The sequence below is a fragment of the Chiloscyllium plagiosum genome, unplaced genomic scaffold (genome assembly GCF_037043375.1).
Source record: "Chiloscyllium plagiosum isolate Xiang-an unplaced genomic scaffold, Cpla_swu_hap1 HiC_scaffold_5, whole genome shotgun sequence".
NCBI classification, from domain to species: Eukaryota; Metazoa; Chordata; class Chondrichthyes; order Orectolobiformes; family Hemiscylliidae; genus Chiloscyllium; species Chiloscyllium plagiosum.
The window spans coordinates 62,582,324-62,597,502 of record NW_028270143.1 but is presented as its reverse complement, the minus strand read 5'-3'; the positions used below and the strand labels follow the sequence as shown (position 1 = coordinate 62,597,502).

General features: G+C 39.1%; 1 protein-coding gene across 1 annotated transcript in view; it reads right to left on the bottom strand.

The window, feature by feature from the left end:
* Positions 1–15,179, bottom strand: part of ezh2 (enhancer of zeste 2 polycomb repressive complex 2 subunit) — a 70,481-nt gene that overhangs the window by 16,084 nt on the left and 39,218 nt on the right. Inside the window, exons 7-12 of the mRNA XM_087987229.1 lie at positions 13,438–13,540; positions 9,566–9,729; positions 8,130–8,221; positions 3,765–4,005; positions 3,040–3,206; positions 1,353–1,447 (exon numbers count right to left, since the gene is read on the bottom strand). Coding sequence (XP_087843355.1) covers positions 1,353–1,447; positions 3,040–3,206; positions 3,765–4,005; positions 8,130–8,221; positions 9,566–9,729; positions 13,438–13,540 — 862 coding nt within the window. The remainder of the gene's footprint in view (positions 1–1,352; positions 1,448–3,039; positions 3,207–3,764; positions 4,006–8,129; positions 8,222–9,565; positions 9,730–13,437; positions 13,541–15,179) is intronic.

Sequence of the window (15,179 nt, the reverse complement as noted above, 5' to 3'; positions counted from 1 at the left end):
GCGCTTGAATCTTGCAAATGATCCCAGCTATAAAAAGGAAACAGTGGGAATGACAATTTATTTGCATTGCCTTTTGCTGCGAGTTTGCAGCAGTTGCTTTGAAGCTTTCCAGTGAGATTAATCTGTGGATAATCACACATCACTTCAATTTTCTGTGCAACGGCCCACTGCTGAGGTAGCAGATACCTGCACACATGCCAAACATCTGCCCTTGACAGGAACAGTCAGCACTTATCAGCCTTTTGCACACATCTGGAAATGAACCAGCAGCACTCTTGAGTTACCACCACTTATCTCATTTCCTGTTGCTACTGATTTTGAATGCTGGTGCACAGTTGGGAACTACTCCAAAAACATGCAATCCCATCAGGGGACAGCAGCATTCAAATTTGTTTGAGACATTGTCATCAGAAATCCTTAAGATTGTTTAGTAAAGATTCCAATAATTTAGAGGAGGAGCAGAGGAAAGGCAGAGTGGTCTTTCCAGGTGGAGACTGTGGGCTGATGGAGGCTTTCAGCAGCAGCATTCAGCAAGTGGAAGCTACTGTATTGTCCTGACCATGCTCAAAATGAGTATGCCAATGTTAATTGAGTAACAGATGAGTAGAAAACAGAAGCTGGGAAGGATGCAAGAAAGAGATAAAGCACTTGCATGAACCAAATCTGATTAGTGGAGTGAATCAGATTGAACAACATGGTGAGCAGCTGGAGGGAAAGAGTATCACTAATCAAGAACAGCAACAGGATGGAAGCCAGAGATTGTTAATTGGGAGAATGCTCAAACATAACTCAAACACAGTATTTTTACTTTTCTTTCTTCTATATAAAAATGTAATTTCTTTTCAAAAACAGTGGAGGTTCTTGATTTTGAACACCATCGTCACCAATACGCCTTTTACACTTGACTACATGAAATTGTAAAAATAAAAGCAAATCAAGAGTGAGCACCACTGATGGGTGGTTATCAGCAGTTTTCACTTGCGGTCAGATTTTACATTTCAATTCAGTTGGCCCAGCTTTGGTAACATCAAATGAAAACAGAATGTGTGGATCCCAATAAAGAATATTAAGCTGGTCTTTCTGGATCTGTTGCATCAAAAACAGTTAGAGGAATTATTTATTTTAAAGCTGATGTTTCTAAGGTCAGATTAAATCACTTTGTATTTGATTTTATGAACTACGCATTGAGACATATTTTAAAATTCTCATGTTTCATGGATGGTCTTAATTGCATGTGACACACAGACAAAGTGCTGCAAAGATAAAGCAGGGATTTGGTAAGAATTAGCATTGGAACAGCCAGGTCCCAGTGCACTCAGGTGTCAAGAATACTGAACTAAGAACATACTTACCTATGCTTTCTCTTCTTTTTTCTAGGTGGTGTATCAGCATCCTCCGCAGGGACACGAGCCATGATATTAGATTCCTTTACTGCAAACTCATAGACCTAGACAAGACAAGACAACAACCAGCCTTTAAACATTTGATGGTGTAATAAATGGATCAGTACTTGATTCCTAAGAAATCTAAACCCACAAGCACCTGGACTAGTTTTACAGTTCAACTTATTACTTTAGGAAATATTAAATCAAAATCAACTTTGATTGGCTTACAATAGCACTCACAATAACTCTAAATTATCAATATTCTGGAATCCTTTCCTTCTTAGTTTTGAAATTTTATTTGCATTTTATGCTGAGTTTTGGATTCATTTCCTTTTCGGAGAGTTGCGACATTGATTGAACCTACATTTTTCACACTCGGTTGCAACATTACCCCTGGTGTAAGAATATAGGAAGGAGAACCTTTGACTCAAACAGGAATAGCATAAATATTTGCTTTAACTTTAAATATTTTAAAAAAAAAGTTTTAAAAAGGAATTTGAAGAATTTGTGCGCCTTTAAAGGAAACAATTATAAATTGTAAATAATAAACATTGTTCTACATGAACTTGAAGCAGTACAAACAGGATATTCAAACAATGAAGAAGAGAAGCTGAAAGTTGAGAAAATTCTGGAAAGAAGGACACTATTGTATGGAAGATTGTATGGAAGATTGGATGGACAGAACCCTGTTTGCCAGCAAGTGTTATATAGGCAGCTCGGCCGAAGTTCTCAAAGGAACATGACTGAAATGCAGTTTGAAAGAACTGTATGGCTGAAACTGGCACCACACAGGTGGAATGAAGTGTCTATTTCCATGACACACTGTTGCATCTTTTATTCCTATATAATTCATAATTTGTACTAACTGTGACTTTGCCGGTCAGTTTATTTTAATTTGCACTCATTCTTGAAATTATTAAAGGTGACAAAAAGTTCAATCTTGTCCAGTAATTGTTTTGATTGGGACGGTTAGATTAACTTGTTAAATTTTTTTTATGGATCCCCACAGGTACAGCCTACATGTATGAAACTCCAAATCAAATGGATTTTGCTTTTAAAAAACCAAATCTATTTTCAAATTTAAACAGGAAAATACAGGGAAGAGAAAGATTAGATATTTCCACTGGTTGAGGACTTTAGAACCAGGGTGAATGTTTTAAAAATTAGGATCAGACCATTCAGGCAAAATGTTAGGAAGCACCTTCTATACATTAGGGTGGCAGATGTTTGGAACAGTCTTCCACCAATGATATTGGATCAATTGTTAATTTTAAATCTGAGATAGCTCATTTTTGTTCAAAGGTATTAAAGGAGATGAGCCAAAGACAGGTATACGGAGTTAAGCCGCAGATCAGCTGTCATCTAATCGAATGGTGGAACAGGGTCAACACCACCTGTTCCAATGTCCTATGCTCCTAAATTTAGAAAACTCCAATTAGTGCAAGTGCACATAAAAATTCTGTAATTCAATAAGTAAACAAAATTGGAGAATAAGGACAGTGAACCATACTCCTTGGATAAAACCTTTTTTAAAAAATATTTTATGTTACCTATTTAAAGGGCTTTACTAACCTTTTGGGATCCTGTACATGACGAAAGGTAGCAAAACAAAATGTCTAGTTTGACTGACTTTCAAACAAATTGATTTTTTTACCTGTCCACATGTTTTGGTTCCCAATAACTTGGCTATGGCACAAAAGTTATTGTAGTAAGTGCCATGTAGAACTCTGAACAGTGAGGCCTCAGCTCCGCTCCACTCCACATCAGAAAGATCAGATGTCAGCTTCATCTTAACAGGGGTTTGACATCTGGAATTTGCCTCTGAATGAAACAACAGTTTTTACATTAAAGGTTTCAGAAAGAAAATTTAATGAATCAGATGAGAGAAAGATGTTTTAAAAGTTACGCAATAGTCATTGTCCATGCTGCCAATGGTTATCTGCGCCTGAGTGGATTTCCTCTGGTTTCCTCCAGTTGGCCATGGGAAATGCAGGTTTACAGAACCGGGGTGGGGGGTCGGAGTACAACACGAAGGGTCGGTGTGGAGTTGATGGACCTAACGGCCTCGTGCTGTAGAGATTTTATGATTCCATGTTCAACTGATAACTTATGGGATTCAAATATTAAGAAAGAGAAATAAGAGAAACTTAATTTTGTAAAAAGGTTAATAACCCAAATTAACATCTTCAGGCACCCTGGCAAAGAAGGTCCTGTAACAGCTTTGTAACATGGAGGCCATCTGCTCATGTGTGGGCTGTGAAGACTATCTTTCGAGTTGGGAGCACACACTTCATATTGTTCCTTTACAAGCAAGGAATAATTTCTGTTCCTTCATTCTTTTTAAATATAAAAAGGTCAATCAAAATCAATTTTGCGCACCAGAAGAACTTGTGGTGTCATCCTTTTTATCCTCCTCATCTTTGTCATTTATTTCACCTCCAGTATCTGTCCCAGCCTCCCTGTCACTGTCTGTATCTTTAGACTCAGATTGGTTTATTGTTGGTGTACTTGGTCGGCTTGTGCTATTTGGGTGACGTCCTCTGCGACGGCCACCTGGACGTTTAGGTGGTGTTTTAATTCGTTCAGCTGTTAAGGCCACTGCAAAATCCTTAGCTCCATCCTGAAAACAAACATAACACAGAACACAGTTAAGTTGTTGCATCAATTTGAGGATGCCCAGTTTTAACATGATACTGCACTGATGATATGATGTCTTGGCCATGAAAAAAAAATCCAATGGCCATTCACAAATGGAAACTCAAAAAACAGGAATGGAGATTGCTCTCAAACCTTCATCCTGCAAGTTGTATCTTCAATTAAGACATCAAGATATGGCGTGGTGGGTGCAGTGGCTTGGTTAAAAACTGGGTCTAGGAAGGGAGCATTGAAATTAACCCTCTAGAGTACCTATTAGAGATCTATTTAATCACCTTAGTAAAGTTACAACTTCTGAAGTTGATTTGAAAAAAAAGACATTCAATTAATACTACAACACTACAAAATAACATACAGCCAGTCCTCCAGCAAGAACTTTTTAAATGAGTGAACATTAAAGGATATAATGCTGAAAAGATAGCTTGTAAACTGGACTACCAGAAGTGCACCAGACTTCAAGAGACAGAAGCAGGCACGGGAGCATTGGGATGGCGAGGGGCAGTGGAGGGGCCAGGATTGACAGGGAGATCAATGGGCAGACAATGAGACCAACACAAAAACAGAAGAAATATAAGAGACAGAGGTTTGTGGCAATCATTAATACAGATATGATCTCTTATGAGAACACACCCTGACACTCAAAGGAGCATAACCAAAAACAGTGTGGTAGGAGATTTTAACTTTCCAAACATAAACTGGACTGCCATAGTGTTAAGGGTTTAGAGTCATAGAGAAGTACAGCATGGAAACAGACCCTTCGGTCCAACTCGTCCATGCTGACCAGATATCCCAACCCAATCTAGTCCCACCTGCCAGCACCTGGCCCATCGCCCTCCAAGCCCTTCCTATCATATACCCATCCAAATGCCTTTTAAAATGTTGCAATTGTACCAGCCTCCACCACTTCCTCTGGCAGCTCATTCCAAATACGTACCACCCTCTGCTTGAAAAAGTTGCCCTTAGGTCTCTTTTATGTCTTGCCCCTCTCACCGTAGATGGAGAGGAGTTTGTTAACCATGCACAAGAAACTTTTCTGATTCAGTATGTGGATGTACCTAGGAGAGAAGGTGCAAAAAATTGACCTACTCTTGGGAAATAAGGTGACTGAAGTGCCAGTGGGGGAATCACTTTGGTGCAAGCAACCATAATTCTATAAGTTTTAAAATAATGATGGAAAAAGATAGACCAGATCTAAAAGTTGAGTTCTAAGCTGGAGAAAGAACTTTCAAAACCTGATTGGGGGCAGATGTTCGCAGGTAAAAGGTACAGCTGGAAAATGGGAAGCCTTCAGAAATGAGATAATGAGAGTACAGAGACAGTATATTCCTGTTAGGTCAAAAGGCAAGACTGGTAAATATAGAGAATGCTGGATGACTAAAGAAACAGGGTTTGGTTAAGAAAAAAGGAGGAAGCATAAGTCAGGTATAGACAGGATAGATGGAGTGAATCCTTAGCAGAGTACAGGGAAACCTCGAATATCCGGTTAAATCGATTAAATGCCTTTCCTCTGGGGCTCGGAGCATTTAAAGTATGCAACCTGTTCAGGAGACTACAGCAGCACACAGCCCACGAGGTACCCCCCCAAACCCTGTCCCCTGCCCTCCCACTCCCACACCATAACCTCCCCACGCCTCCCACTGTCCAGTCCGGGGCAGCCGGACTGGACACCAACAATAAGACTGCTGCTGCAGCTGCCTTTGTGGGGTAAGTCTCCAAACAGCGCGCGCGCCCACACACACACTTTTTACGCAACTTTTTGACAGGTTCCACCTCTGGCCTGTACAGGACAATGTTGGTCAGATTATCTGAGGAAGGGCAAAGTGTGGGTTTAGGGTATACTCCTCTGTAGAACACCAGGGAAAGTGTGGGGAGAGAGAGGGCGGGAGGTCAGTCATTTGAAGACAGTGCCTATTTAATCACTGTAAACAAAAGACACGATCACTGTTAGAAACACGTCTTTGATGTAATGTTTCTATCGGGACCTAGAGATCTTCTTCAGACAATCCAATTTTCGGATAATCAAGGTTCCACTGTATAAGGGCAGTAGGAGTATACTTGAGAGAGAAATCAGGAGGGCAAAAAGGGCACATGGGATAGCTTTGGCAAATTGAGTTAAGGAGAATCCAAAGGATTTTTACAAATACATTAAGGACAAAAGGGTAACATTGGAGAGAATAGGGCCCCTCAAAGATCAGCAAGGCGGCCTTTATGTGGAGCCACAGGATATGGGGGAAAAGTACTAAATGAGTATTTTGCATCAGTGTTTACTGTGGAAAAGGACATGGAAGATACAGAATGTAGGGAAATAGATGGTGAAATCTTGATAAGTGTCCATATTACAGAGGAAGTGGTGTATGTCTTGAAATGCATAAAAGTGGATAAATCCCCCAGGATCTGATCAACTGTAGTCTAGAACTCTGTGAGAAGCTAGGGAAGTGATTGCTGGGCCTCTTGCTGAGATATTTGTATCATTGATAGTCACAGTTGAGGTGCCGGAAGACTGGAGGTTGGCTAACATGGTGCCACTGTTTAAGAAAGATGGTAAGGACAAGCCAGGGAATTATAGACCAGTTAGTCTGACATTTGTGGTCGGCAAGTTGTTGGAATGAATGCTGAGAGATAGAATACATGTATTTAGAAAGGCAAGGACTGATTAGTCAACATGGCTTTGTGCATGGGAAATCATGTCTCACAAACTTGATTGAGTTTTTTGAAAAAGTAACCAAGAGTATTGATGAGGGCAGAGCAGTAGATATGATCTATATGAACTTCAGTAAGGCGTTCGAACAGGGAGACTGGTTAGCAAGGTTGGATCTCATGGAATATAGGGAAAACTAGAAAACAGAACTGGCTCAAAAGGTAGAAGACAGAGGTTGGTGGTAGAGGGTTGTTTTCCAGATTGGAGGCCTGTGAGCAGAGGAGTGCCACAAGGATCGGTGCTGGGTCCACTACTTTTCATCATTTATATGAATTATTTGGATGTGAGCATGAGGTGTAGTTAGTATTTTTGGAGATGACACCAAAATTGGAGGTGTAGTGGACAGCAAAGAAGTTTATCTCAAATTACAACAGGATCTTTATCAGATGAACCAATGGGTTGAGAAATGGGAGATGGAGTTAATTTAGATAAATGGGAGGTGCTGCATTTTGGGAAAGCAAATCTTAGCAGGACTTATACACTTGATAGTAAGGTCTTAGGGAGTGCTGCAGAGCAAATTGACCTCGGAGTGCATGTTCATATCTCCTTGAAAGTGGATTCACAGGTAGATAGGATAGTGAAGGTAGCGTTTGGTATGCTTTCCTTTATTGGTCAGAGTATGGAGTACAGGAATTGGAAGGTCATGTTGCGGCTGTACAGGATATTAGTTGGGCAACTTTTGAAATATACTGCGTGCAATTCTGCTCTCCTTCCTATTGGAAGGATGTTGTGAAACATGAAAGGGTTCAGAAAAGATTTACAAGGATGTTGACGAGATTGGAGGATTTGAGCTATAGGGAGAGGTTGAACATGCTAGGGCTATTTTCCCTGGAGCATTGAAGGCTGAGGGTTGACCTTATAGAGGTCTATAAAATCATGAGGGGCATGGATAGGGTAAATAGACAAGGTCTTTTCCCTGGGGTCCAGAACTAGAGAGCATAGGTTTAGGGTGAGAGGGGAAAGATATAAAAGAGACCTCGGGGCAACCTTTTCACGCAGATGGTGGTGCCTGTATGGAATGGGCTGCCAGAGGAAGTGGTGGAGGCTGGTACAATTGCAACATTTAAAAAGGCATCTGGACGGGTATATGAATAGGAAGGGTTTGGAGGAAGATGGGCCGTGTGCTGGCAGATGGGGCTAGATTGGCTCGGGATATCTGGTCAGCATGGACGAGTTGGACCGAAGGGTCTGTTTCCATGCTGTACTTCTCTATGATTCTAAGATACTGGCGCATAAGGAACAGTGTTATGATAAACAGTTCAGAGAACAGAAAAATGTTCTAAATTACAAACCTCAGTCAATTCACTACCCAAATAAAACCCTAAAATTAGCATGTACATGGAGATTTCAGAGTTCACCTACAATGCTAAAGAGTTGGAAAAATATCTTACCAGAAATAAACAGCAATCTGGCCCACACTGTTCAGTCTCCGCTCTGGTCTCAGGAGTTTTGCGTTTGTATGTATTAGGTGTTGCATGAAAAGCTGCATCAAAACAAAATTTAGCACCATGAATTTCTTAAGAAGTCTTAAAATTACCAGATTTAACCAAGTAATCAACATTTTCCAACAAAATAATGACATGAATAACAAACTTCTGCCTGTATTATATGAAAAGTTCAGGTCTGAAAGACTAATCTGAATGAATCAAAATCAGGTTAAATTTCCATTCATATGCAACTTCATCACAATTTACAACTGTTAGCAGACAAGTCCCTTTTATCAGAGCGCAAATCTCAACAACCAATTACTTAATTACTTTCTGCTACCCACCAAATTGACCAGAATGAACGAAGCTTCAAAGACAGGGGATACATTTTTAGGCAGAGGACAATGAACTTCAGAACAGATCAAATAGGGGTAAATTAAAATGAGTAAATGGAATTAATTTAAATATTGTTGAAAAGACAATTGGCTAAAATCTTTCATCAGGCACTTAACAGGACAAGAATGCCCCAGTTTCAAATGATCACAAAAAGGTTGTATGACAGGAGACAGGAGAAAAAGGTTGATTGGCTGAGGTAACCAACAGGGAATTCTTGGCTCCACATGCTCCCATGCAATTCAAAAAAGGTGCAAAGCTTGAAACTATTGCTTTCATTTGCAAAGAACAGGTCCCAAGTGACAAGTTTAACTGACTATGTTAAATTAGCTATTAGGTGAAAGTGAGGACAGCAGATGCTGGAGAACAGAGTCAAGATTAGAGTGGTGCTGGAAAAGCACAGGTCAGGCAGCATCCGAGGAGCAGGAAAATCAAGGTTTTGGGCAAAAGTCCAAAACATAGATTTTCCTGCTCCTCGGATGCTGCCTGACCTGCTCTGCTTTTCCAGCATCACTCTAATCTTAAAATTAGCTATTAGTGCATTCAGGATTGTTTCATAAGCACTGTGCAATCATAGAGTCACAACTAACAAATATTGTGTTTTGCGTTTTAAACTTTGGTTGGTTGAGCAATGGTCGCACTCGGTATATTAGAGTATCTGAAGGCTCATCAGTTTTTTTTTTTCAGAAACAATGTTACCCAAGGACTCCCATCTCAAAGTCCATTCCCACAGCAATGTGAATCACAGGGGCCTCATATCCCGAAAGGCTAAATTAACCATTGATAAGATTCCTCTGTTCACCTCCAGCTCAAAATATATGGTACATAAAGCAGATCAATCTCTGATCAGCATTATAACTGCTAACATAGAAATAATTCATGCTTTAATTACATAATGCCCCAGCCATTCTTATTCGAATATTTTGAGAAAGCTACCTAAATTAGTTGTACATACAAGAATTACTTGTGTTAAGCATATAGGTCAGCTATGACAATTTCATACTCACGGTGTAGGAAACAGTCATATTTAAAGCAACGCCTACAGAACAGAGTATGGAAGGAGTGTAAGCTCTGTTCTCGTTGAACTGATCTAGCATTTGGTCCATCAATATTTGGTGTGCACTCTGGAGGTAGAGCTCCAGGAAGTTGTTGCTCTGTCAATTCTTTGTACCTTTAATAAACAAAATAAATCAGAAAAGTTCAGTACTCTGGCATACTTTTTATTCTCCTAATGGTATGCTCACTCAACATCAGGTTGACAGTATAATATTAAAATCAATGCAACAATCTCCACAAAATAGTTGAATGAGATAGTTCTCTTTGAGGATGAATATTAAATACATACACCAAAACAATATCGTAAATAATTGAGAGTCAGTGTACAAAGAATGAACAGTTACCTATTATTGTTAACATTTATCATTCAGGCATTCTTTGCCAGCTGGCAGGTTTAATTTTAATGTTTGAGTATGCATACTCCTGTACTTTGATGCAACTTCTTTTGCCTTTTGATTATTTGATATTTTGTCTACCTCATGGAAAGTTTCCCATTTCCAAAACATTGACCAGGGTTTTTCTCCCCAGTACTCGCCAAATCCATTTTACATAGAAAGAGAAAAATCAGAGCAGGAGTAGGCCAACAGGCTGAGTCTGCTCCACTATTCAACATGATCATGGCTTTTCATCTTAGTCAGAATACTGTTCTTTATATCCTGTCACCTCATGCCTTTTGATCCCTTTAGTCCTAAGAACTATATCCAACTCCGTGAAAATTTCTTTTTTTTTTGGCCTCAACCACGTTGTGAATGACAATTCCACAGATTCACCGCTTTTGGATGATTTGCTTGGCATCTTTCTTGCTTAGCATCCTATCTTTGATTTTCATTAATTATCATTTTATATGTAAAGTGATAATCATTTTACATGATTAAACTGCATGCAATTGCGTTGTGGTCATTATTTACCTATTGGTCTGCTCTCATCAGTAATTGCTCTAATTCACTCCATCGCTATCATCTTTCCCTTCATTTGATTACAAGAAAGGTCCAGGATACATGTTTAAAAGTGCTTTGTATTTGGCAATATGTATGGCTTTCATTCCAGTTTATCATGGAGTAGGTAAAATGATTTACCGTTTGATTGTGCCTACTGAAACCAGAAAGGCTTACATTGTGCACGTGCAGAATTCTGTGCATATGCCCTTTGTGAAACACCCTACCAGCTAAAGAAAAATAATCAAGTGAAAAGAATAGACACTAGCAATCGGGACATTATTTTTGCCTTGTTGTGTCCAAATTGCTTGTTGGTTTCTTCTTTTAAAAACTAATTTAGTGGCTTGTAACAAACACCGAGAATTATAGTATTTCCCTTCCTCCTCTCCCAACCATCTTCAGTCTATTGAATTCAATGCTGTGCAAGCCCTCACAATCAAGCTAGTTAGTCCATCCTCTCAGATCCACAAATTAACAACCCCAAAATGTTGGAAGACACAGGGTTTAGAAAGAAGGAAGAATTAAAGTAGAGATACGAAGGGAATGGTATTGGGGAAATTGATGAGATCAAAGGCTGATAAATCTCCAAAGCCCTATAACATACATCCTAGAGTGTTTAAGAAAGTGGATAGAGAAAGACAGGATACATCTTGCAGGATTCTACAGATTCTGGAACTGTTCCTATGGATTGGCTCACAACTGAAATTAGGAAAGGTTTTAATGCACCCATATGGTCAATGGTAACCCTTCATGACGCTTGACACCATTCAGGACAAGGTGTCTCCTAAACCTTTACATCACAACACCCCATTGCAGTATGGATACAGAACTGGCTAATAGGCAGGAAACTGCGAATGCAGAAAGGTTTTCTTTCAGGTTGGTAAGACTTACAGGAAAGTTGATGTATCATAGCCAAATTTGCAAGACAATACAAAAATTGGCAGAGACAGGTTGTGAAAGGGATACAAGCGGTCCAGAGACATATTGATAGGTTAATTAAGTGGACAAAATGTTGGCAAATGGCGTACAATGTGGGAAAAGCTGTTCATTTTGGAAGGGAAAACAAAACAAAACAAAACAAACAGTATGTTACTTAAATGGAGGAAAGCTGCAACACAGACTTGGGGGTCCTTATGCATGAAACACAAAGTAAACACGTTCAGCAGGTAGTCAGGAAGTTAATGGAACACTGATCTTTATTTCAAGGGACTTGGAAGGTCTTGTTTCTCCTCATGCGAAGGTCTTTGAAATTCCTTACCAAAGAGCTGTGGGACAGCGCGTTTGTGTATATTTAAGGGTAATATACCTTTTTAATCAGTTGGAGAAGTCAAGGGCTATGGATAAGGTCAGGAAAATGGACGAAAAGAATGCCCGATTAGCCACAATCCTATTGAATGCCAGTATAGATGAGGGGCTGAACAGATAACTTTTGTCCTAAGATGATAAGACTACAAGAAATAGCAACAGAAGTAGCTCACTTCACTGGGACTCTATCCACTGTTTTCACCACAAGCACACAGAAGTGTGCACCACCAAAAACTAGTTATTAGTTACCTACAATAACTAATCAAGCTCTTCCAACAGCATCTCCACTAAAACGATCCTGCGATATTGTGCCGAGTGTAGAACAGGCTTCCAACCACCATCCTTTGTACTCATGCAACTAACCACTGATAAGAATTCCTGATTCTTTAATTTGCCAGAATTCCTAAATGCAATACTTGGTGAAATTTTGCTCAAATATTAAAAGCTATTTTCAACTTGCTTTTGGCATTCAACCATTTCTCCCACATTTTGAGAAAGGTTGTAATAAGATTCCTAGATCAATAGCTAGCAGACTGAAGTCCTGCTTAACAGCGCTATCAATGACAGCTTCCATTGTATTATTGAGAATAGATTAAGGGTAAAACTGATCTTGCCCTACCTTTTAGTAAACAAGGATATACCAGACCAATTTTCTGCATTACTTGGCAAATGTTAATATTCCAGTAGAAGAGCTTAGCTGATGTTAATGCTGGTTGTGGAACACAAAAACTTTACTACCACAGCAGAGTTTTTGTCAGGTCCTACAATCTTTACTACATCAATTTTGGCAGCTATTTTGCTATCTCTCGGATTAAACTGAATTGGTCTAAAACTGCATCTGCAGCACTCGAGGCCATAGGTAAAACTGTCTCCCATCTCACAGCACTTCCAGGTGAAGATATTGCAAACACTTTAGCTTCCTCTTCTACACAGACAGGTTAGGCTCAAGAATCAAGTTGGAGGATATTTGTGAAGTATGATTCTCAGGACCACTGTTTATTTGCCCAATATTGCTCATGACAGAAATGAGGATGCAGAGCATAACTGTTCACGATTATGGGATCACTTAATGCCAATGTCTTGGGTCATCTACTTAACAGGCATGTAATCCTGTGTTGTTCCTCATATGGTAAAACTCAAATGTACGAACAAGTTTACTTTTTTATACTGCTTTATATTAAGAGAAAACATATTTAGTTTCATTGTACAATTGCTTTTATGGGCTTGGCATTAAGAGTTCTGAAGGCCTGTTTGCTTACATGCATTTTAGTAAGGTTAGTACTTTAAACAAAAAGGACCCGATAAAAGCCAAATAAGTGCATAACAAGTATGGTGAAGCAGCAGGAAATTTCTTCTACACATTTCATTTTCGGTGTATACTGTTCCACTGTTTTGACTATAAACAGATTTTAAAGACTCAATAATTCAGGTACTTTACAGAAACGATGAAGTTAAATCGACACAAGGCAGCCACTTTTAAACTACCCATTCACTTTAAGAAACAACACAGTATGCCAGCAAGTGAATATGATCTATGCAAACTCAATTATATAATTTCCAACTAAACACCCTAAAGTACTTACTTTTCCTTCAGTTCATCTGGTGTACCTTTATCCGGGAACATTGATGAAATTGCTTCAAATATTTTGTCACAAGGCTTTTTCTTCCCTTCATCACATTCTTTAACTATGGTCAAAAAGGAACCAATAGTTATCATTATAATGTTTCCCAACTACAAAGATTTATATACGGTGTGTAACACAGTTTGTAATTTGAGACCATAGTCATATTGTTTACAGTAAATCTACTGTTGCCACGCACTGGGGTGATCTACAAACTGCAGACTTTTATAGCTTGTTTAGCCCCATTTCTCTTTGCCCCTCTCAGTGCTCCAATTTAACTAACAGCAAGGCTTTAGTTTTGAGACACAACAGTCATTTTATTACACAACTGTTGCTGAAGGCTACCAAGTAAAACATAAACATTATTAGATTAACTAGAGATGCAAATAAAATAAGATTAGAACACCGTTGTAATCCTGTTACTTCTTAACAAATTTCTTTCTGAAGTGAATGGTGGTGAAATTGAAATTTAGCAGACACAGTTAAAGATTTCTCCTGCAGATGGACTGAATGGGTTCTGGAGGGAGTGAAGACTCTATATTCACTTTTGTGGCTCTGCAGATTGTGACCCTTGGTAACCTGGTTCAATACAATAGTCATTAGATGATATGGCCTTTTTCCCCTCTCCCTATTGGGAACCGTCTCTCTGACACAGTCTCACAGAATGTTCGGTCAGAGTCAGAGATTGGCCCAACTTGCCCATGCCAATCAAATATCCTAGATAAATCTAGTTCCATTTACCAGCATGTTGCCCATATCCGTCTAAACCCTTCCTATTCATTTACTCATCCTGGTGCCTTTTAAATGCTGTAATTTTGCCTCCGCCAGCTCAATCCATACAAGCACCACCCTCTGCATGAAAGTGTTACAGCCATGCCTTCTAATTTTGAAGCTCCCCACCCTGGAGAAAAGACTTTGTCTATTTACCCTATCCATGCCCCTCTTCATTTTATAAACCTCTATAAAGGCCACCCCTCAGCCTCAAACGCTCCAGGGAAAATAGCTCCAGCATATTCAGCCTCTCCCTGTAGCTCAAAATCTTCAACCCTGGCAACATCCTTCTAAATTTTTTTTAACACTTTCAAGTTTCACAACATCGTTCCTATAGCAGGAAGACAAGAATTGCATATAGTATTCCAAAAATGGCCTTATTAATGTCCTGTACAACTGCAAACAGAATTACCCATAAATCTGATGAAGTTTCAAAATAAAATTATCAACATGAGCTTTCATTAATTCCAAGTTTCGGGCCTTTGAGAAGGCACTCAAAATTAAGACTATTTCCCATTGTTCTCCCTCCACCCACGATTTGAGTCAAGCATGAGAAAAGAAATCACCTTTATCTTTAAATTCCCAGATGTCTGTTGCTTTTTTATTAAAATGATCACATGCTAATGTTTAGAACAAACAGATCTAATCTTCCAACATTTAATAATATGGATTGTTGTCAAAGGGAAGATTAAGTTTGTTTCTTTCTCCTCCCGTATCCAAATACAGCTCCTCAAAAATCAGCAAACTTTATAGGAAAAATGCTTCAAGTCAAGTATCCTTCAGCTTCAAACCTGCTTCCCAAAATTAAATTTCAAATATGATTACCTATTGAACAAATTTATATAAAATGGTGCCACAGTAAATTATGAAATTTGAACTCCGGAATTAAGAGTCTAATGATAATGAAACTGTTGTCAATTGTTGTAAAAACC